Below are 24,041 nucleotides of genomic sequence, written 5' to 3'. Positions count from 1 at the left end.
TATCATCCATAAAAGCAAAGAGGCCATCAAAGTTGGAATATGCGTGTAAAACACCAGAAAGGTATATTGAAGCAAAAGCCTGCACCGGGGAATTGAGAAACATGATAGTGTATTAGTCAGAAATGCCTTAAAAATGTAAGCTCATCATGCTTGCTACACCAGTCTTTCCTTTCTTCCTCCACCTTTTTGCAAATTTGGAGACATTAGTCACTTCAGTGAACTCCAGCATTTCACAGAGAGGCAGGTTTGTTCAATATCCTGGCAACTTTAACAGATTCACGGAATGTCAGAGTCGGAGAGAATGTACCCCAGAGGCCAGCTCTGAGGACTGCTGAAACTGGCCTCGCCTTCGACCCAAACTGCTCTCAAGCCTTTCCAATCACCAGGACTAGAGGCAGGCCAGTAAGAGAACACATGTTACATGTCAAAGACAAACAAGTCACGAATGTAAACAAAGAATGATAAAAGAAACCCAGACCAGTACAGAAACTACGAGGAGCCTTTTCCAGCGCCACTCACACTTAGTATTCAAACAAGCTCCCAAAGCCACCCGAGAGAGCCGCTTCCCCACGGACTCCCTCCAAACAGGGCCCGGGTGCCCACATACGGGACACCCCCTCGCACGCCCACCGCCTCCTGGCAGTCTGTGCAACCTCCGTGCGGGGACTTTAGATCCGGATCGCCAGCAACTGAGGCTGCGAACGCCTCCTCCGGCTCCGGCTGCTCCTCCCGTGGCAGGAGGGAACGCGCCAAGCGTTTCCCGAGCCGTTCCCTGTCACAGAGAGGATCGCCGCACCCCCGAACTCCTCTCCTCCTCCTCCTCCTCCTCCTTCATCAGCCACCTACCCACAAGTCCCACCTAGGAGGAGGAAGCTGCACGGCAGGAGGCAGCGCTCCTGGGAGGAGGGGGAGGATGTGGTTACGTTATCCCGGCGGGCGATCAGGGTCCGGGGCTGCAGGGAGGGGAGTGGGTAAGGACTGCCTAAAGACTGCTGGGGGGCAAGACGGCAGCTGGGGGTCACCGGGGAGTGAGTAGCGGCCGCGGAAGAAAAACTCAGGACTCCAGGTTTCAGGGAGGGGAGCGTCGCCACTCTAGGGTCGCGAGGGTCGTCTAGGCTGGGATGGGGGGAGAAGGCGCAGGAAGAGGGCGCCGTCTCCAAGTGCTGATGAAAGGCTGAGGAGAAAGAGGCTCCCCGAGACTGGAGAGAACTCCCGGCGGCGGAGTCCCCGTGGCCCCTCTACCTGCGGCCGCTCCCGCCCGGCCTCCGCCCCGCCTCGCCGCCTCCCGGGGCCCGCGGCGCGGGGCAGGTTGCTGGGAGCCGGGCGGCCCGGGCTGTGCCGCCTCCTCCAGGCGGAGCCCAACTCCGTTTGGGCCCGGCGTTACCTGTGCTCTGCCGCCGGTGTCCGGTGACCACCGCCTCGCCGGTGACGGGGTGCAGCCAGGTGGTGCTCTTGGCCTCCTCGCTGCAGGGGTGAGAAAAGGGGCAGACACGGAGCGTGAGAGGGGACGCGGGGGCGAGCCGAGGGGCTGCAGGGGCACAGACCCGGGCTCTCCCCCGTGTCGCCAGCCGCCCGCCTCCCGCCCCCGCGGGCCCCCGTGCCGTCCCCGGCTCTTTACTTGATGAAGAAGACTCGGCCGCCCCTGGTGATCCCGTAAGTCCAGGACCGGGGCAGGGAGATCCACTCCAGGTTCAGATCCGCCGCCATGTCTGATCCCTAGCCGCCGCCGCCGCCTTCTCCTGCTGCCGCCGCGGCTGCCGAGGGAGGAGGGAACGAGCGAGCGAAGGGAGCGCGGAGCGAGCGCGGCCGGAGCGCGCCTCCCCGGCCCGGCGCGCCCCCGCGCGCGCCCTACCCCCTCGGGCGGTGCCCGCCCCGCCGCCCCGGCAGGGTCCGGCCCCCGTCGCCGCCCCTCCGCATCCCGGCGGCCGCCGGCCGGCCGCCCCGCCGCGCGCTCGGGGGATGGGCAAGCGGCGCCGCGCCCCAGACCCCTCCCTCGGGCCCCTGCGGCGCGCCCGCCCCCTCCGCCGCGCGAAGGTTCCGGGATCGATTAAAAAAAAAAAAAAAAAAAAAAACGCGTCCTGCCCCCAGGGCTTTGCCCGAAGGCTTCCCATCCCAGGGCGCGATCAAAGGGAGCCTAATAATGCCCAAGCCCCTGATTTCTCTCTTTCAAACAACAAAAACACAGCGTCTGAGCTTTGTTTTATTAGAGCTGTTGGAGAGCCAACAGATTTTTCCAATATATTTATCGTTTTAAAATGGAAAGCTGTTTTTATTAAAGCACACGAAAGGCCTTTCCTGTTTGTTTGTTGTGTGCCAGATATCAAAGGTTGGACGTGATACGTGGCCCCATGAAATATGAGTGGATTTAGACTTGACAAAACAAGTTTTTTCTCTTCCTAGGCTCCTTAGGTCATATCTTATAAAATAAAAACTCGTCTTTTTCTGGTACTTGTTTTTAAAGATTCACTTAACATCAGTGTGGATTTTTACTTGCCCTGTCTCCAATAGATTACAATAATAGCTTATTTTATGGAGTCCTTGTGACGGTGTACATTTTTAAATCTTCACAACGACTCTCTATATATGTGTATGTATATATATATATATATATATATATACACACACACACAATCTATAAAAAATCCCCATTTTACAGATAGGAAAAATGAAGTTTAAAAACACAGTAGTTTGCCCAGTCATAGTAATAACTGCCAAAGCCTGGATTCAAACTGGCTGTAGGATTTCAAAAGTATATTTGTATAACCTCCTTGCTGTACAAGCCCACTTTGTTTTACTGCGATTCACTTTATTGCTGTTTGCAGATCTTTCACGCCTTACAAATTGAAGGTTTGTGGCAACTGTGCATTAAGCAAGTCCTAGCACCGTTTTTCAACAGCATTTGCTCACTACATGTCTCTGTGGCACATTTTGGTAATTCTTGCAATCTTTCAAACTTTTTCATTATTGTACCTGTTATAGTGATCTGTAATCAGTGATCTTTGATGTTACTGTTGAAATTGTTTTGAGGGCACCATGAACTGAGCCCATGTAAGACAGGGATTTAATAAATGTGTGTGTTCTGACTGCTCCACCAACCAGCTGTTCCTCTGTCTCTCTGCTTCATCTTGGGCCTCCATATTCCCTGAAATGAAACACTAATAATTGTCTAATAATAATGGCCTAATATTGAAATTAGGCCAACCAGTAACCCTACAATGCCCTTTAAGTGACCAAGTGAAAGGAAGAGTTGCATGTCCCTTACTTTAAATGAAAAGCTAGAAACGATTAAGCTCAGATGTATCAACAGCCAAGAGAGGCCAAAAGCTCAGCCTTGTGTCAAATAATTAGACAAGTTGGGAATGCAAAGGAAATGTTCTTGAAGGAAATTGAAAATGCTACTCTGGTGAAAACATGAATTATAAGAAAACAAAACAGCCTCATTGCAGATAGGGAGAAAATTTTAGTGGTCTGGGGAGAAGATCAACCCAGCTACAACATTCCCTTTAGCCAAAGCCTAATCCAGAGCAAGGCTCTAACTCTCTTCAATCTTATGAAGGTTGAGAGAGCTGAGGAAGCTGCAGAAGAAAAGGTTGAAGCTGGCAGGGATTTAAGGAAAAACACCATCTCCATAACATAATAGTGCAAGATGAAGCAGCAAATGATGATGTAGAAGCTGCAGCAAGTTATCCAGAAAATCTAGTCAAGATCATTGAAGGTGGATACACTAAACATATTTTCAATGTAGACAAAACAGCCTACTATTGGAAGAAGATGCCATCTAGGACTTTCATTGCTAGAGAGGAAAAGTCGATGCCTGGCTTCAAAGCTTCAAAGGGCAGGCTGACTTTTTTGTTAGGAGATAATGCAGCTGGTGACTTTAGGTTGAAGCCAATTCTCATTGACCATTCCAAAAATTCTAAGACCCTTAAAAATTATGCTAAATATACTCTTCCTGTGCTCTATAAATGGAACAACAAAGCCTAGATGACAGCACATCTGTCATGGCTTACTGAACATTTTAAGTCTGCTGTTGAGACCTACTGCTCAAAAAAAAAAAAAAAAGAAAAAGAAAAGAAAAGAAAAAGTGATTCCTTTCAAAATATTTCTGTTCATTGACAGTGTACCTGTTTACCCAAGAGTTCTCCTGGAGACATACAAGAGATTAGTGTTGTTTTCATGTTGGCTAACCCAACATGCATTCCGCAGTTCATGGATCAAGGAGTCATTGTGACTTTCAAGTCTTATTATGTAGAAAGTACATTTCATAAGGCTATAGCTGCCAGAGATAGTGGGTCCTTGGATGGATCTGGAAAAAGTAAATTGAAAAAATTCATAATTCTAGATGCCATCAAGGACATTTGTGACTTAAAGAAGGCAGCCAAAAGATCAACATTATCAGGAGTTTGGAAGAAGTTGATTCCAACCCTCATGGATGAGTTTGAGGGGTTCAAGACTTCAGTGGAGGCAGTAACTAGAAATGTGGAAATAGCAAGAGAACTAGAATTAGAGATAGAGCCTGAAGATGGGGCTGAAATGCCACAATCTCATGGTAAAATTTGAAGGGACGAGGAGTTGCTTCTTATGGATGAGCAAAGAAAGTGATTTCTTGAGAGGGAATGTATTCCTGGTGAAGATACTGTAAATAATGTTGAAATGACAACAAATAGTTTAGAATATAATATAAACTTAGTTGATAAAGTAGTGGCAGGGTTTGAAAGGATAGATTCCAATTTTGAAAGAAATTATACTGTGTGTAAAATGCTGTCAAACAGTATCACATGCTACAGAGAAATCCTTCATGGAAGGAAGGGTCAATCGATGCAGCAAACTTCTCTACTGTCTTTAAGAAACTGCAACAACTGCTCTTACCTGCATCAACACTAGCCTGACTGGTCAGCAGCCATCAACAACATTGAGGCAAGATCCACCAGCGAAAAGATTAAGACTTGCTGGAGACTCAGATGATCCATTAGCATTTTTTAACCATTAAAGTTTTGTTGTTGTTGTTGTTGTTGTTGTTGTTTTTTGAGATGGAGTCTCACTTGGTTGCCCAGGCTGGAGTGCAGTGGCACAATTTCAGCTCACTGCAACCTCCATCTCCCAGGCTCAAGCAATTTTCCTGTCTCAGCCTGCCTAGTAGCTGGGACTACAGGTGCGCATCACCATGACCAGCTAATTTTTGTATTTTTATTAGAGACAGGGTTTCACCGTGTTGGCCAGACTGATCTCGAACTCCTGACCTCAGGTGATCCACCTGCCTTGGCCTCTCAAAGTGCTAGGATTACAGGCGTGAGCCACCGCGCCTGGCTAAAGTATTTTTTAAATTAAGGCATGTACGTTTTTTAGCCATAATGCTATTGCACACTTAATGGATATTAGTATAATAAATATAACTAATATATGCACTAGGAACCAAAAAAATGGTGTGACTCACTTTATTGCTATGTTCACTTTATTGTGGTGGTCTAGAAATGAACCAGCAGTGTCTCCTAGGTATGCCTGTAGTTAAAAAATAAGTCTTGTTGGCCGGGCACGGTGGCTCACGCCTGTAATCCCAGCACTTTGGGAGGCCGAGGCGGGCGGATCACGAGGTCAGGAGATTGAGACCATACTGGCTAACATGGTGAAACCCCGTCTCCACTAAAAATACAAAAAATTCTCCGGGCGTGGTGGCGGGCGCCTGTAGCCCCAGCTACTCCGGAAGCTGAAGCAGGAGAGTGGCATGAACCCGGGAGGCAGAGCTTGCAGTGAGAAGAGATCGCACCACTGCACTCCAGCCTGGGCGACAGAGCTAGACTCCGTCTCAAAAAAAAAAAAAAAGAAAAGAGAGTCTTGTCTCCCTTCCTCCTGCTTTTGTTCGTTGAACAAGGGCAGATTTCACTGCGACTGGGATCTTCTCCCTTAATGCCATCTAAGAGTAAACTGCCTCTTCTCATTGTCTCTGGTCTTTTACCACACTTGGAATCGCTTATGCATCTTTGCAGCAAGATGACTCATTCCAACAGGATGCACAGTACAGTAATAATAGTACTACTTAGTATTCTTATAGCACCTAATTTTGTGACCAGTTTTGGGTGTTTCTGGAGCATGATCTCATTCATCTTCTCAGTAACTTAAAATGGTAAATAATGTTTTTCAACAGTTAAGGAAACTAAGGCACAGAAAGGGTAAATGACCTCGGACAAAGCCATATCCAGCAAGTCAGTTGGGGCCTGGATGAGAATGCAGTTTCACTGAACTTTTTCTCCCATACTTTGATTCCCCAAGGCCATTCTGTCTTCAGTGAAAAGGAGTCTGCAATTACTGCTATAATTTTCCTGTCCATCTGCATACACAAGGGGGAAAAAATAACATCATTTTAATGTTTTCTCTTTTGGTTCCTTTGCATTCTCCTCTTTCATTTCACTACTTATTACTTCTTGACATCTTATCTCCTGCCCAGTCTCTGGAAAAAAAAAATGACTCCTTTTTTTTAATCAATGAATAACTAGCAGGAAATGTTCCACATTAGCGTCAGTGGTCACTGGATATAATATAGCAAGAAAATCAAGAGCTACTGACTTTGTATTATGTTGTCATTGCAAATAAAAAATCTAAAGTTAGTCTTTTAATATGATTATAACTTTGCAATTCTAGTACCAGTTAGTCCAGCTATAGCATTTGACTTTTTGACTGTGTACTACCGGGAAGCCTGTAAGTTGACCATATGCAGTACTGGTATTCCTTTTAGCTCTAAATCTTTTGATACTACAAGATTCATTATTGCAAGGCACATTTCAAAAATCAATAGAAATTCACTTCATAAAAACGTGTATCTTAAGAAATCACATTCACAGTGCTTAAATGGCAGTCTAGAATCTTAAGTACAATTCTATAATGTGCACCCAAATTTAGGAAAAACAGTAAATAAAAAACTTAGTGACACATATACAAAAAGAGGCGTGCTTCTGATTTGGGGAAATAATTGCCCTTAGGACTTCCAAGAGCCAGTAAAAGCAGCCTCAATATTAGAAAGATGGGCGCTGTGAATAATTTCCATCCTTAATGAATAAAATGGTATTTTTCTAGAATGCCCTCTCTCTGTAACTATGTCTTTATCTAGTTCTGCTTTATCTTGTAGTTGTGTGTATATGTGAGTCTCCTTCACTGTAGTGAGGTAAGAATCATGCCCTTCCCATCACAGAATCTCTGCAACCTTGAGTCAGCACTAGAATGGTTACTGAATTTAATTTTCTTCCCAATGCTTCTACCTCCCAACAGAGTTATTTCCCAATAACATATCCCCTTTTTTATCACCCCATACCTCTTCAATAACTGATTCAGATATAAACTCATATCTAACCTCTGCTTTTTATTGTTTTTTTTTTTTTCATATTTCCATCCTATGAGACTATTCAATTTCTTATATCATGATCTGCCTTTTGGAGCAGCATTATCCGATGACTATCACAGCACAGCCAAAAAAAGAGGAGGTTTAACAAGTACTGAACGCTAAAAATAAACGTCACTCGCTCCATATATGGAGGAAAATCCTTGTTCTAAAGAGCTTATGGTTCAAACAAAGCAGAAAAACACACATAATAACAAGAAAAACACAAAGTTAAGTTTCCTAAAATATGTGAAAGGAAAAAGAACAAGGTGACATCTGAGAAAGCAGCTAATCAATTTGTTTCCTTTTTAAAAAGGAATGGGAAAAATTTATGAGTTCTAGAAAATGGAGAAAGAGGCTCATGAGAGAGAAGATAATTCCTTTTACTATTAAGAAGCATCTATCATTCGTATATATATGAATGTTTCTTAAAACCTACCAACAAACTTTTGTGACTTTTATGTGGTTGTCTTTCCAAATATATTTGTGATACCTCATATATAACATTATTGCATGATATACCTCATATATCACATGTTGCATTATTAATTCACAAAATAAGGATTTTTTTTTCTTTTTTTTGAGATGAGGTCTCACTCTGTTGCCCAGGCTGGAGTGCAGTGGCATGATCTCTGCTCATTGCAACCTCCGCTTCCCAGGCCCAAGTGATGCTCCCACCTAAGCTTCCCGAATAGCTGGGACCACAGGTGCACACCACCAGGCCTAGGTAACTTTTTATATTTTTGGTTAGAGATGGGGTTTCATCACGTTGCCCAGACTGGTCTTGAACTCCCGAGCTCAGGCAATGCACCCACCCACTTCGGCCTCCCAAAGTTCTGGGATTACAGGTGTGAGTCACCACACCCAGCTGACAATAAAGAATATTGTAAACAGTTCCTCTAACTTTTAGTTAGTCAACAGTAAGGTGTTACATACCATCAGAAGTCTATAGTGAAGGGCAAAATATATGATCCAATTAGTTTAGTGGAAATCTAGGCAGAAAGACTGGAGACTGAGAGTCTAAGGCAGAGAACAAAAATAAAATCTGGAAATCAATTTATTAAAGCTTTTTTTTCTGTTAAGAACTGGATACAGGGAGATACAAATAAAATTATTTCTTTCATTCATTCATTCAACAACCATAGGCTGTATAGGGTCCCTACCATTCTGCTGGGTGATAGCAACTAAAAGACTCGGCTTACTTTGGGCAGCTTAGAAAGGGAGATGGAGATGTAATGTAAGTATAGTGTGGGAAGTAGCATATCCGTCCTTGTCATAGACTATAAATCTTCTGTAACGGTTATTTTTCAAGGGTGTCCCATGAACCATTCAAGGTCTATCCTGAACTACAGTCTTTTAATGTTGATGTTTTGGAGAGCTCTTCAGTTATGAAAAGGGAGAATTGAAAGAAATATGTAATAGCACTAGTTATTTTGCTGCTGGCTGATCTCTTGACTACAGCAGGGATTCTAGACAAAGTTTAGGGCATCTGCCTGGAGGCATGGAGAATAAAAGGGAAGAAGGTGGTTTAAAATGTTTTCAAAGAGCTTGCGTCTGAACCCCTGGACCTGTTCAAATTAAGCACCTCTTCTTTACCTCAGTCAGGGAAACTGTAATCATCTACACCTCTCTTTGCTATAAAAGAGAAAGAGCAAAATTCCAATAGCAGAGAATTAAGAAAAGAAATATGTTATAATGCAGGAGTGGGGGCAGGGTAGGGAGGGGGAACATTGAGTCAGGAGTCTGGCTGAATTTTATACTTGGCCTTGCCATTAGTTAGTTGTGTGACTTTAGACAAATCTTTTAACCTCCACTTCCCACTCAGACCTCTGGATCCTCATGTAGAAAGTGAGGCCATAGGTCTATTTAAGACATTAAATATGATACTTTTTCCCTCTAAAGTCCTGTGCACGCCAATGACTGAAGTTGGGGATGTTTTGTCACAGTGAACAGACACGAGTAAGATGCCTGATCTATACAATTGTTTAGGATTTTCTGCCACTTAGATGGCTTGTTAATAAAAATGTTTGGAAGAGCAATTTACACATTTTTTTCCACAGACACTTGTATTTCCCTTGCACAAAGGGCTCTATAACATAGACATTATAGCACATTCTAAGCAAGAAAATGGGCTCCTCATAGATATTATATGCCATAGCCGTTAAGTGGTAGACTTAGGGCTTGAACCACCTTCTTCAGACTTCAGGTTTTAACTTTTGTCCACAAGACATTCCCTTCTGAGTGAAGCTTCATTCATTGTGTCTATTTCCCCAGCCCCAGTCACTCTTCTACCCACTGCAGTTGTTATCTGCTCTCACCACTTCACTGTGCCTGCTCTTCTGGGTCACCAGTTGCCCTGCTGTAAGCTACCAAGTCCAGGGGTATTTCAGTTCTGAGCTTTTCCAACCTTCATACTGTATTGACATAGTCACCACTCCTACTCCTTGAAACTCTCTACTTTTTGGTTTTATGGCATCACTTCCGGTAGTTCTCTTGCTCTTGTAGCAATATTTATCAAAGTGTGTTCTATAAATCATCTGCAGCCGAGTCACTGGAGATGCTTATTTAAATTCATTCCTGAGCCCTTCCCCAGACCCATTCAACCAGAGCTTCTGAGGGTTAGACAGAGAAATTGGCATTTAACAAGCACTTTGGTGATTCTTATATATACTAATGTATGAGAACTACTGCCCAATAGGATTATAATTCCTAAATCTATGTTTCCGCCCTAGACCTGTCTCCTAAGTTGAAGACCATATGTCAAATTTTCTTCTAGACATGTTTCTTCTGGAACATTCCTTCTGGATGTTCCTTAAGTACTTCAAACTCAACATGCCAAAACAAATCACTTTTCCTCCAAATACTTGCAACACTCCATTTACCCTCTTAGTGAATGTGGTACCAGCATCCAACCAAAATACCCACATCAGAAACTTCAAAATCATTTCCCCACAACTAGTCAGTTAATAAATTGTATTATCTATCCATTAAATATATCACATGATTCTCTCTTCCTTATTTCCACATCCTAATATGAGCACTCATCACTGCCACCCAAATGATCTTTTCAAAAATGCAAATCTAATTATGGTTCTTTCTTGCTTAAAATCCTCTCATGACTCAAAACACTTACAGGATAAAATCCCAAGCCTGTTGTTTGTCATTTGAGGCGCTTCCTGATGATCTAAGCCCTGCCAGCCTACATGTTAGTCATATGGAATGGCCCACTGATCTCTGAACCAGCCAGTTTCTTTCAAGCCTCTGCACATGCTACCCTCTCTCTCTCTAAAATGCCCTCTTACCTGTTTATGTAACAAACGCCTACCAATGTTTAAATTCTTAGCCCAAAAGTTACTTCTGGTATGAAACCATCCCTGATTCCTTTGGACCAATCTGATAACTTCTTCTACCATACTCACATATCTTCACGACTGAAATATTATAGCTTATATCTTTTTCTCCTCCTTAAACTTCCTAAATGAAACATTTTATTTATCTTCATCATCTAGCATTCAATAAACATTATTTAAGTGAATGAAGAATAATACTTAACATTTACATAATGCTCTATATTTTACAAAGCACTCCATATTTGATACTTATTTCTGCTTGTATTACTGTGACCTGCCAGTGAGTTATGGTTCTATCCTTTCTTAGATTTAACACTCCGTTCAGCTTTTTATAGACTGTCCCATATAGAAGAGAAAAAATGGCATGGGCCCAAGAGCAGCATAGCAGTATATGAAAATAGCTGCTTTCCATAGAGCTGTCTACCTGGCTTAAACATTACTAAGGATTTATAGATATTTTGAGTAAGACGCTGAAGGACAGAAGGAATTCAGCATTATATAAATATATTTATATATATTATATATATATAATATAGATATATATTTAAGGGACCTATGGTCCTTCATTTATGTACAAATTCTTCCTAGAGAAAGTAGTATTGATAAAAGTAATGTGTAGTACTTAGAAGATAAAATAAAATTTAGCTACATTAACTGGAAGGAAAAACGTGTAAATTTATAATTGCTGAAGATGTGTGTAGCTGTAAGTGACAATGGCTATCAGATCTCATGCCCTAAGCCCAAGAGATAAGCGAAAGAGTGAAGGAGACTCATTTTCTCCCTCATCATTAGCATTTTACACAGTGCATGAGTACTCTGTAAGTAGATTCTAAATGGACTATTTTTATTTAATATTTTGGGTCAGTACTTGCTTAAAGCAAGAAATTTTTTCCCATCTGACAATTCGTATCTTTTAACAGAAAATTATACACACACACACTTATTTGATTTTAACCAATTTCCCTCAATTTCCAATTCAATGTTTGATCCAGTTACATGTGGGATTATATAAATAATAATATATAATGCAATATCTTTAGTTAATTGTATTTTATAGCTCAAATTAAGGAAAATTTAATGCGAATGCAAATTTGCGCATTATCATAGCATTTGCCTTGTGCATAGTTTGTATTCAACAAATGTTTGGTGACTGAATGAATCATAAAATAACAGTGTACAGTGCTGGGGAAAAAATGGAGGCTTTTGAACAAACTCCTCTGTCTTGGATACATTTTTCTTAAAACCAAGCAGTTGTAAATTCAGAAGTATCTTTATCAGTTGCATTTCTGATCTGAAGAACATATGTGTCTGACCTAAGAAAATCAAGAAAAAGTTATGAATAACTACAATAAGAAATGTGAACAGATTTACACTGAAAAGGGCTGAGAAAATGAATCATATCAGCTTAAATTTCTCTTTTTTTTACAATGCCATGTGGGGTAACAGAGGAAAGAGGAGAGATTGAGCTGTGTGGGAACTGTTTTGGTGAAAGTCTTGCTGTCCACTTCAGGCCTGCCCCACTAGGATTATGTGGAGGAGACAACATTGGTTGGAGAGTCAATGTGTTATTCTATTTCAAATTTTGTCACCCTGAGCCCAACTTTACCATTTACATAAAGTGGATAGGATTCACTATTTGTGTTTTTTAAGAGTATTTTACGAGAGTTTTTTTTCACAACCTTGATAAAAGAATGATTTTAAAATATTTATAATTGTCTTAACATTCATCATTGACAAAATGCAGGTAATTCTGTTGGCCAGCAATATTGAACATGTTCAGAAGATCAGATGATAGTGTTAATATTGATGGAAATAAAAGATTCTTTTATGTTCATAAGCAAAAAATTTGGTGCTAAATATTTTGATAGCTGGAGAAGTTCTCTCTATACTATTACTTTACAAAACCTTTATGACATTTAAGTAGAGATTTTTTGTTTGCAATTTTTTCAACCAATTTAAGTAATAAACACTTTTTGTGAATCTAATGTATGTTATACATTAGGCGAGAGATACTGGAGATACAAAGAAATATAAATTCAGGTTTTAACTGAAGCCATTATAGTCAAGCTGATGTGAGAAACAGTTGGGAAGAGAGAAATAGACAATTATTGTATCATCAATAAATGGCATGATAGGTACTGCACGAGATGGAAGATAAAAGCTTGTAAAAAGGGCATCCATCCTTGACTGTGCGGAGAGGTGGTTAGGGAAATCTTCCTAAAAAAAGTGATACCTGAGTTGTGTTGTTAACTATCATCACCTTTACAGGTATTTCTTGAAATTCATAAATTACATTTTAAGCTAACTCTGCCCTCCTTCCTTCCTCCTCCAGTTCTGGTAGGATATGAGATACAAGAGGTCTGGGGCAATGAATGGCAGACATTGCTAACATCAGTTCTTCCTTATTAGACCTCCACTTATTTTTAAACGAACCCATTGATGCCTGAACAAAATACATATTTCCCAGGCTCCCTGTACCTACATGTGAGCCCTAGGATTGTGTTCTGGTAAATGAGAACAGAAATGTATGGCACGTTATGGAAAATTTCCTTAAATGATGGTTGGCAAATAACTTGGTCCTGCTTCTTTCCTTCTTCCTTACCTGCTGCTTGGAATGTGTATAGGAAGGGTGTAGCTCCGTCTTGGATGATGAAGACAAGGGCCACACCCTAGGAATGGCAGAGCAGACACCTGGATACAGCCTGGGTCCCTAAGGACTTCAGGCAGCAGAGCCAACATAACTGCTCTGGACTGCTTCCTTCAGACTTACAAATTAAAGACAAATCAAATTCTATCTTGATTAAGCTAATGCTATTTGGAGGGCAGTCGCCACTCAGTGAAACTTAGTCTTATCTGATATATCTATCTTGTTCAGCAGGACTTAGCACAATTACTGGTACATGTCAGGTGTTCAATAATCTTTTTTGCATGAGTGAACGAACGTATGAATCCCCACACACACATTCAAAATCACATACATAAAAGTGGCCATATGCCTCAGTAAGTCTTAGATAAACCAGATTTTCTCATTGCTTACCTTGTTTCCTGAGAGAGAGGCAAACACAGAAGCTGCTTTAAATCATTCTGGTAATTAGACTCTCAACTTCTTTGATAATTTAACTTGAATAGTCAAAAGTTAGTTGACCTTCCAAATGTTCCTACTACTTTACTCTATTTATAGACTACCCATTACAAATATATTATTGCAACCAGAAAGCAGACTTGACAGAAAACTTGAACCAAATAGGGACCTTTGCCAACTATGCACTGACAGACATATATTGTGATTAAATTCTGTCTACTCAGCTCTCAGTGAGAGGCTCAGAATATCAACAACGCCAATATTAACAAAATTCTCCCAAACACATACTCTGTAGAAAAGTACTATTAATAATAATAATGATTGGCTGGGTGTGGTGGCTCATGCCTGTAATCCCAGCACTTTGGGAGGCCGAAGCGGGTGGATCACGAGGTCAGGAGTTCAAGACCAGCCTGGCCAAGATGGTGAAACCCTGTCTCTACTAAAAATACAAAAATTAGCTGGGCATGGTGGCAGGCACCTGTAATCCCAGCTATTCAGGAGGCGGAGGAAAGAGAATTGCTTGAACCTGTGCGGCAGAGGTTGCAAGTGAGCCGAGATCACACCACTGCACTCCAGCCTGGCTGATCAAGTGAGACTCTGTCTCAAATAACAATAATAATAATAATGATTAGGAATAAGACAAAATTGTCAAGAAGGTTAAATCATATGGTTTGTTCTATATATAATGAAGTCTAAAGAGTAAACACTAAAAAAAAAACCATTAAAAACTTCCCAAATAGTTTCAGTCCATTAGTTGGCCATGAGTTTTTATTAAACATTTCAAGATGGAGCCAAGATCATTAGACAGAAAGATCTAAGCTTCATGCAACTTTTGTGCAGATTATTTTCACTTTCTATCTCTGTAAAATGGCAGCATGCTTGCCCTCCACATTTCATTGCGTGTATTGAAACAGATAACATCTTAAAATAGCTTGACCTGCTCAGATAGAAATGTTTTAAAATAGGCTGGGCACGGTGGTTCACACCTGTAATCCCAGCACTTTGGGAGGCTGAGGCAGGCGGATCACCTGAGGTCAGGAGTTCAAGACCAGCTTGGCCACCGTGGTAAAACCTTGTTGCTACTAAAAATACAAAAATGAGCTGGGTGTGGTGGAGAGCGCCTGTAATCCCAGCTACTCGGTAGGCTTAGGCAGGGAGAATTGCTTGAACCCGGGAGGTAGAGGTTACAGTGAGCCGAGATCGCGCCATTGCACTCCAGCCTGGGTGACAAGAGCAAGACTCCGTCTCAAAAAAAAAAAAAAATAATAATAATAAATAAATAAATAAAAAGAAAAAGCAACGTTTTAAAATAAAGATGGCATTTTTCTAGAGTAGAGAAGAAGGATAGGTAATCTTGAGATTAGTAGTAATTTACATGCAGTTCCCATCTCTGGGCAGCTTGCTGTGTTTTTTTTCTCTATAGTTCATTACTTATTTTCGAAATGATTACTCAAGAATAAACTTGGAGCAGGGTTTGTTTCCTTCTTAAATGTTGTATATGAGAACTGTCCCCTATGAAATTATACTTAATTTGGGGATGGAAATGAGTTGCTTTTACAAACAGTTAAACAAAATAGAAAGGAACCACATTGTACTAAGATTCTGATTATCTATGACTTGCTTAGAAGCTCGAAGTGATCTTTCAAAGTCTTTCTTTTTTTCTGCTCAAAAAATACCTTCATTATAGGAAACTGTATTGGATAAGCCTTTCTTTTCACACCAGAAGAATTTGTCATCAAAAGGAACTTTCTCTTTTCCAGTCCCTTCATACTTAAAGGTTAATGGTTGCAGTGCTGCAGGAGTAACTATAATCCAATGCAATTATGAAGCAGAATTAGAAGGAATGGCTGAAGGAGACCACTTGATAGAGATGGGTTGAAGAAAAGGGCCAAGTATTTCACAGAATGAAGAATCGTCATCAAGCAATTAGAATGGCTCTCAAACTTGTTCCGAGATGTTTATGTATCTAAATCGTAGCCTCTTGGGTTGCATTTAGGAAAACTCATAGAATCAAATTGCTTTGGCGTGAATTGGCCTCATTTTCTCTACTATCTTGCTTTACAGTTAAGGTAGAGGCAGCATCAGCTACATCATTTGCAGTGCACACTGCAATATGAAAATGTTGGGCTTCCTGCTCAAAAATTGTTAAGGGTTTCAAGAAGGCAACAGCAGAGCAGTAAGTAAATCCCAGGTCCCTCTGAGTACAGGGCCCTGTGTGGCTGTTCAGGTTGAATGCCCGTGAAACCATTTCTGAGAAGAGGCCAGACAGGGTTAAATTATTTGCCCTTAATGATACAGCAGCTCAGCAGCAGAGCCAGCCTCCCGATTCCTTGTTTAGTTTTCCTTTTTTTCCCTCTGCATTCTATTATTTCCCCATATCCACTTCATGTTTAGCTTAGAAGAATGCTTATTATTCATTCATTCTCTTTAATAAATATTTCTTGAACACGGACTATGTGGCAGACACTATTAGGAATTAGGGAAACAGTTATAAGACACAATTCCTTAAGTACTGGGTGTAGAAAAAGAACTTGAGGGGGAAATATACCCATTTCTATAGAGGTTGTAGGGAAGGTGGAACTCTCATATACTACTAATGGGAGTTAAAATAGATATTAATCTTCTGGAAGGCAACTTGACCATATGAGACAAATGTCTAAAAATGTGTATACCCATTGGCCCAGAAATAATGCTTCCTGGAGTTCATCCTAAGGAAATAATAAGAGATGTGGGCAAAGTGATATGTGAAGAGTTATTCACCATAGTGCTTTTTTTCCCTTATAAATGCCCAGGAATTTGGGTTTTATTGGGCATATTTTGGTATAACTAGGCTATTAAACAATGCATGCCATTAAAAGTGTGGTTTTAGAAGACCGTAAACCTGGGAAAATGTTCATAATGTATAAGTGGTGAAAAAGAAAGGCTTAAAGTAATATGGATAACACGATACCTATTTTGGGGGGCAGGTTAGAAAATATGTTTGTAACGAGGAAAGCAGAGGAGGACATACATCCAACTGTAAGCAGTGATAATTATTATTATTATTTTTGAGATGGAGTCGTGCTTTGTCACCCAGGCTGGAGTGCAGTGGTATGATCTTGGCTCACTGCAACCTCTGCCTCCCGGGTTCAAGCGATTCCTCTGCCTCAGCCTCCCGAGTAGCTGGGACTACAGTTGCATGCCACCACACCCGGCTAATTTTTGTATTTTTAGTAGAGACGAGGTTTTGCCATGTTGGCCAGGCTGGTCTCGAACTCCTGTCCTCAAGTGATCCAGCCGCCTTGGCCTCCTAAAGTGCTGGGATTACAGGCATGAGCCACCACATCTGGCCAGTGATTAGCTTCTTGTAATAGTCTTTCTCTTTGTACTTACTTGTATTTTCCAATATTTCCTTACTGAGCATATTTTCTTTTTATAATAAAAAATTTTAAGCTCTATCTGTATCAAACTATGAAAATCTGTGTTGTCTCAAATGTCTAGAGAGGAAGGCCAGCAATTCTACATTTCACCATTGGAAAAAATTAATGCTTAAGTTTCACATGTAAAAGCTCATGGTAGACTTAACTAAATATCTATCATGAACAAATGAATTAAAATATTCCCCATATACTGGAAAGAATCCTTACCAGTCATATAATCTAATCTTCCAACTAAAGTATAATTTGGATCTATAATATACTTGATAAGTGATCTAAGCTTACTGGATTTAGAGACAGATTTTTTTATTCATGAAAAAGCTGGATCTTAGCTAAATTATAACTAATAGAAGCCAATCTGGAATCACAGCACCAATATTTGGTAACTACACTGGTCATTTAGGTGTAATTGTGCATGGTAAAGGCAAGAGTGGGTTTTAGTGAATAGATGCTCTTTGAAAAATCATTCTCAAATTGAAAAATTGACTTTTGGCCACTGTATTTGCTCTTTACTATGTCTAGTGTCATCATTCACCAGAGACTTTTTTTTTATTATTTAATTAAGTTAATGAATTTATTTTACTTCAGACAGCGTCTCACTCTGTCACCCAGGCTAGAGTATGGTGATGCAATCACAGCTCACTATGGCCTCAAACGTCCTGGGCTCAGGTGATCTGCCTTCGCCTCCTGAGTCGCGGGGACTATAGGTGCATCCCTCCACATCTGGTTAATTTTATTTGTAAAGATGGGGTCTCATTTTTTTGCCCAGGCTGTTCTCAAACTCCTGGGCCCAAGCGATCCCCCTCTCCTCAGCCTCCCAAAGTGCTGGGATTACAGGCGTGAGCCACCATGCCTAGCCAAGAATCTATTTTGAAATGCATGGTGACATAGTTTGGATGTGTGTCCCCTCCAAATCTCATGTTGAAATGTGATCCCCTAGTGACAGATGCTTGGGCTGATTCCTCATGAATGACTTGGTGTCATCCCCTTTGTAATGAGTGAATTCTTACTCTATTTGTTTATGTGAGACCTGGTTGTTTTAAAGAGGCTGGCATCTCTCTTTCTACTCCGTTTCTTGCCATGTGACACACCTGCTCCTCCTCCACTTTCCACTGTAAGTCAAAGCTTCCTGAGGCCTCACCAGAGGCCAAGTGGATGCTGGTGCCATTTTTGTGCAGCCCGAAGAACTGTTAAGCCAAATAAACCTCTCTTCTTTATTACCCAGGCTCCATTGTTCCATTACAGCAACAGAAAATGAACTCACAAACATGGATAGGAACATTAGTAAGACTTCTTGCAGAGCACTTTTTATAGGTTCTTATTTAACAAATCCTATCCATAAAAATACCTAGGACAATAGATCCATTCAGAACCTCACTCAGTAACTTATCTTTACATTTGTAATTGTATAGATAAAAAATATTTTTATAATCATTATGTTTTGTGAAGTAAAAAGACAACTTTCAAAAATTAATATGAAGTTAAAGAAGCCAGATACACACACACACACACAGACACACACACACACACACACACTGGCAGTCTGGTGCTATTTTAATCTCAATTTTATTAGTAAAATAATATGCAGAGAAAAATTTCTAGAAGGATTATAAGAAAATGTTAATATTAATTATCTTTAGGGGGAAACATAATGAAATTTCAGAATAATAATAAAAGATTTCTAAGATCTACAGATGACAGTTCCTTTTGAGCAATATTGAATACAACACAGTATCAGAAAGAAATTGGACAAACCACAGGAGTGTGCTGCCTAAAAGAGGACCTTTTGCATTAAACAGGGTCATTCCTTTACTCTAAAATCCCATATTCTTTTCTTTTCTTTCTTTCTTTCTTTCCTTCCCTTCCCTCCCTCCCTTCCTTCTTTCTTTCTTTCCTACTTTCTTTCTTTCTTCTTTTTCTTTTTTTTTTTGAGACAGAGTCTTGCTCTGTCGCCCAGACTGGAGTGTAGTGGTGTGATCTCGGCTCACTGCAACCTCTGCCTCCCGGATTCAAGCGATTCTCCTGCCTCAGCTACTGCCTCCTGAGCAGCTGGGATTATAGGTGCCCACCAGCAAGCCCAGCTAATTTTTGTATTTTTAGTAGAGATGGGCTTTTGCCATGTTGGCCAGGTTTGTCTTGAACTCCTGACCTCAGGTGCTTCACCTGCCTCGGACTCCCTAAGTGCTGGGATTACAGGCGTGAGTCACTGTGCCTGGCCTAAAATACAATTTTCTATTCTGCTATCTATGTTGCTGTTTTTTGCCTGAAAATACCACCAAATACAGTAGTGGATCTCAACTTAAAAATATTTTTTTCAACAACGTTTTATATATATATATATATTTATACATACATGGATGATTTGATCTCTGACCCCTGGGCACTATACCTGCTCCATGCCCCATATTTCCAAGAGTGGTTTGGGAACTACTGTTCTGTATCTTTTAGTGTTTGATACATAAAGTTGACTTAGTACATTATGCAATGATGGTGGTAAAATTACTTTTTCTTAGAACAGTGACTACTAAAATATACAATAACGGAACTTATCTTCTATAGCTTAGAACATACCTCTTATTTTTAAATTTTTTGTAAAGATGGAGACTTGCTGTGTTGCCCAGGCTGGTTTCAAACTCCTGGGCTCAAGTGATCCTCCCACTTCAGCCCCCCAAAGTGCTGGGATTACATATAGACATGAGCCACTGCATCTGACCCATATTTTCTTTTTCTTTCTTTCTTTCTTTTTTCTTTTTCTTTCTTTATTTTTTATTTTTTGAGACAGAGTCTCATTCTGTCACCTACGCTGGAGTGCAGCGGCACAATCATAGCTCACGGCAGCCTCCTACTCCTGTGCCCAAACGATCCTCCCACCTTAGCCTCCTGAGTAGCTGGGATTTTTTTTTTTTTTTTTTTTTTGAGACGGAGTCTTGCTCTGTCACCCAGGCTGGAGTGCAGTGGCTCGATCTCAACTCACTGCAAGCTCTGCCTCCCGGGTTCACGCCATTCTCCTGCCTCAGCCTCCCAAGTAGCTGGGACTACAGGCACCCACCATCACGCCCGGCTAATTTTTTTGTATTTTTAGTAGAGACAGGGTTTCACCGTGTTAGCCAGGATGGTCTCAATCTCCTGACCTCTTGATCCGCCCATCTCAGCCTCCCAAAGTGCTGGGATTACAGGTGTGAGCCACTGCGCCCGGCCACCTGGCTAATTTTTGTACTTTTTGTAGAGACAGAGTTTCACCATGTTACCCAGGCTGATATCTAACTCCAGGGCTCAACTCACCTGTTGCCCAGGCTGGTCTCAAACTCACCTCGGCCTCCCAAACTGCTGAGATTACAGGCATGAGCCACCACACCTGGTCCCATACTGTCTAATTCTAGAAAATATTCTGAAAATTTTTGTTCACTACTGGTCTCCTGGGAATTCTTTGAAACCCACACAATTCCTATAGTATTTGTTTTAACAAGCTACTTGACTTTGTTACAATACAGTTAGAATGAGCTTATGCCTTAGGAATTGTATCTATGTTAGATTACTGTCCCTCAGTTTTCCCTGCCTGCCTGTCAAAAAGCAAAAACAGAACAAACAACAATAAAAAGTCCCTTTTTAGCATCATTGTATCTTTCTTCTCCTCTCTCCCTAGCTATCAGAGCTCATGATGCTTTTGGACTTACTATAGCTTTATCTCATCTCCAATTTTACTTTTTTTTTTCCCTCGCTTTACTTCAGTACCAGTGTAATCCTAAGGACTGCTGGTGAATTTTGCCAAATCCCTCTTTTTAAACCATGGATCTAAAGAATATAGAAGAAAAGAAATTTGCTTTAAAACTTGTTGCTGTTTTGTTTTGGAAGTGGCAGCTCAAAGTAGACTCAATAAATTAATGTTATTTTTCCACTTAAAATTAACTCAAGGAGAACTTTTTCAGGGATAAATGATGCTCACTAAGTGGAAGATGATAAGCAGGAAAGGGGCCTATAGAACAATGAAATCTATCCAATCATACAAAAAACTTCAGAACCTTGTGTTTATTTCAAATCTCTTTTTTTTTTTTCTGGAGTGCAGTGGTGCGATCTCAGCTTACTGCAGCCTCGACCTCTTGGACTCAAGTGATCCTTCGGCCTCAGTCCCTCAAGTAGCTGGAACTACAGGCATGTACCACCATGCCCCGCTAATTTTGTATTTTTTGTAGAGACATGGTTTCATCATGTTGCCCAGGCTGGTCTCAAACTCCTGAGCTCAAGCGATCCACCCACCTTGGCCTTCCAAAGTGCTAGGATTTACAGGCATGGGCCACTGCACCTGGCCCAGATCTCATTATTAATAGAACAAATTGAAAAAATTGAGAGGTATTGGTAAGATTTTTAACAAACAGCAGGCCTATGAAGCAATGATAGCTAATTATATAAATAAAGACTATAACAAAAATTGAGAAAATGAAATACTGAAGATACAAAAACTCAAAGAAATAATTAATTTAGCCTTACCCTTTGATAGGTAAGAATAAAGGAATAGTCATCAAAAGAGAAAATGGAAGAGACATCAGGACCTTGGATTCTATGCCAGCATACCAACTTCAGAAAGTGACATTAGGGAAAGATTTTACACTGATGCATGTTTGAAGTTGGGAGGAAGGAGAGCATGAGGAACAGATGTATTCTTACTATTTTTGTTATCTTCTGGATGGAATGTTACTTGATTATAGCAATCTCCTCTTACCACATCCCAATCTTTAGCCCTAAATATTATGAATAACCTGCTTTTTCCTGTAAAATGATTATGATTAACTAAAACTTATGCTACATTTTACATATTGATAGTATACATTCCTGCGTAGCATAGCAGAATTCAGACTCTCTTAACTTAGCAATCAAGAGAAAGATTCTGTCACATAAAAAATAAGAACACATGCCAGGCATGATGGCACAAGCGTGTAGTCCCAGCTACTTAGGAAGTTGAGGCAGGAGGATCACTTGAGCCCAGGAATTTGAGGCTGTAGTGAGCTATCATGGTGCTACTACACTTCAGCCTAGGCGACAGAGTGAGACCTCTGTCTCTAAAAATAAAATACATAATAAAAACACTGGTTCTTCAAAAAGTTAAATATAGAATTACCACATGATCCAGCAATTTTGCTTTACTTCTAGGTATGTACCCAGAAGGACTGAAAACAGGGACTCAAACCTACCTGTACATCAATGTTCAGAGCAGCATTATTCACAGTAGCCAAAAGGAAAACAACTCAAATGTCCACTGACAGAAGAATGGATAGACAAAATGTGGTCTATGCATAGAATAAAATTATATTCCATAGAGTGGAATATAATTCAGCCTTAAAAAGGAGTGAAATTCTGATACATGCTACCACATGGATGAACCTTAAAAACATGATGCTGGCCTGGCGCGGTGGCTCACGCCTGTAATCCTAGCACTTTGGGAGTCCCAGTCGGGCAGATCACGAGGTCAGGAGATCGAGATCATCCTGGCTAACGCGGTGAAACCTCGTCTCTACTAAAAATACACAAAAATAGCCGGGCGTGGTGGAGGGCGCCTGTAGTCCCACCTACTGGGGAGGCTGAGGCAGTAGAATGGCGTGAACCCGTGAGGCGGAGCTAGCAGTGAGCCGAGATCGCGCCACTGCACTCCAGCCTGGGCGGCAGAGCGAGACTCCGTCTCCAAAAAACAAACAAACAAACAAACAAACAAAACATGATGCTAAGTGAAATATGCCGGATTGTATGATTCCACTTATAAGAGGTAAATGGAATAGTGGAATTCATAGAGACAGAAAATATAATAGAGGTTACCTGGGGCTGGGGAAGAGTGGAATGTGGAGTTATTGTTTGATGGGTAAAGTTTCTGTTTGGGATGACAAAAAAAACTTATGGAGACGGTTGGTGGTGATGGTTGCACAGCGTGGCGAATGTATTTAACGCCGTTGAATTGAACACTTAAAAACGGTTGAAATAGAAATTTTGTGCTATGTTTACTTTACGATGTTAAAAACACATATTAAAAAATAAAGGGGTCGCGGTCGCTATGGAGGAACCAGAGATGCAGCTCAAGGGGAAGAAAGTCACGGACAAGTTCACTGAGAGTGTCTACGTCCTGGTGAACTGTGGCCGTCTGTGGCCCCGTACCGGCTGCAGGAGCACATGCGCCACTCCCTCCCCGGAGCTGGCCCAGCGCAACGCAGACATGCGGCGTTGGGAGGAGTAGAGCCGGGGAGCCATCTACACCGTGGAGTACGCCCGCCGCGCCGTGAAGAACCTGGTGGACAGCAGCGTCTACTTCCGCAGCGTGGAAGGTCTGCTCAAACGGGCCATCAGCATCCGAGACCATAGGAATGCCAGTGCCCAGGGCCACAGGTAGCTCCTGGGACCGCCCGCCCCTGCTGCCACTCTCAGCCGCAAGGACTGTCTCTCAGCTGCGCTGGGAACCCGCTGCTTCTCGCTTATTAGAAAACTCTTTCCTCTTGTCAAAAAAATAAATTAAAAAATAAAATAAAATAAAATAAAATAAAATAAAATAAAGATAGGCCGGGCGCGGTGGCTCATTCCTGTAATCCCAGTACTTTGGGAGGCCGAGGCAAGTGGATCGCTTGAGGTCAGGAGTTCGAGACCAGTCTGGCCAACATGGTGAAATCCTGTCTCTACTAAAATACAAAAATCAGCCGGGCTTGGTGGCAGGTGCCTGTAATCCCAGCTACTCGGGAGGTTGAGGCAGGAGAATCGCTTGAACCTGCGAGGCGGAGGTTGCAGTGAGCCAGGATCATGCCACTGCACTCCAGCCTGGGCGACAGAGCAAGACTCCATCTCAAAAAAAT

At 41.5% G+C, this 24,041-nt stretch overlaps 1 protein-coding gene and 1 pseudogene across 36 annotated transcripts in view; one reads left to right on the top strand and one right to left on the bottom strand.

Annotated features, from left to right (window-relative positions):
* Window positions 1-1,858, bottom strand: part of PLEKHA5 (pleckstrin homology domain containing A5) — a 245,580-nt gene extending 243,722 nt beyond the window's left edge. For 19 of the 36 annotated variants that reach the window (XR_010147988.1, XR_010147987.1, XM_016923031.4 and 16 more), the window contains exons 1-2: window positions 1,619-1,841; window positions 1,385-1,464 (exon numbers count right to left, since the gene is read on the bottom strand). Coding sequence is in view for 30 of the 36 variants with exons in the window: in XM_016923031.4 (XP_016778520.1) it covers window positions 1,385-1,464; window positions 1,619-1,707 (169 nt within the window). In the remaining 6 variants the exon portion in view is untranslated. Of the gene's footprint in view, window positions 1-1,384; window positions 1,465-1,618 lie in introns of all 36 variants that reach the window. The other 17 variants (XR_010147989.1, XM_016923033.4, XM_054664130.2 and 14 more) reach the window with 3 other exon arrangements.
* A 21,388-nt stretch (window positions 1,859-23,246) lies between these two features.
* On the top strand, window positions 23,247-23,654 carry LOC100615849 (BLOC-1-related complex subunit 8-like; annotated as a pseudogene).
* Window positions 23,655-24,041: the final 387 nt, after the last annotated feature.

The sequence above is a fragment of the Pan troglodytes genome, chromosome 10 (genome assembly GCF_028858775.2).
Source record: "Pan troglodytes isolate AG18354 chromosome 10, NHGRI_mPanTro3-v2.0_pri, whole genome shotgun sequence".
NCBI lineage: Eukaryota > Metazoa > Chordata > Mammalia > Primates > Hominidae > Pan > Pan troglodytes.
The sequence above is the reverse complement of the archived record's forward strand: the minus strand, read 5'-3'. Positions and strand labels throughout refer to the sequence as shown.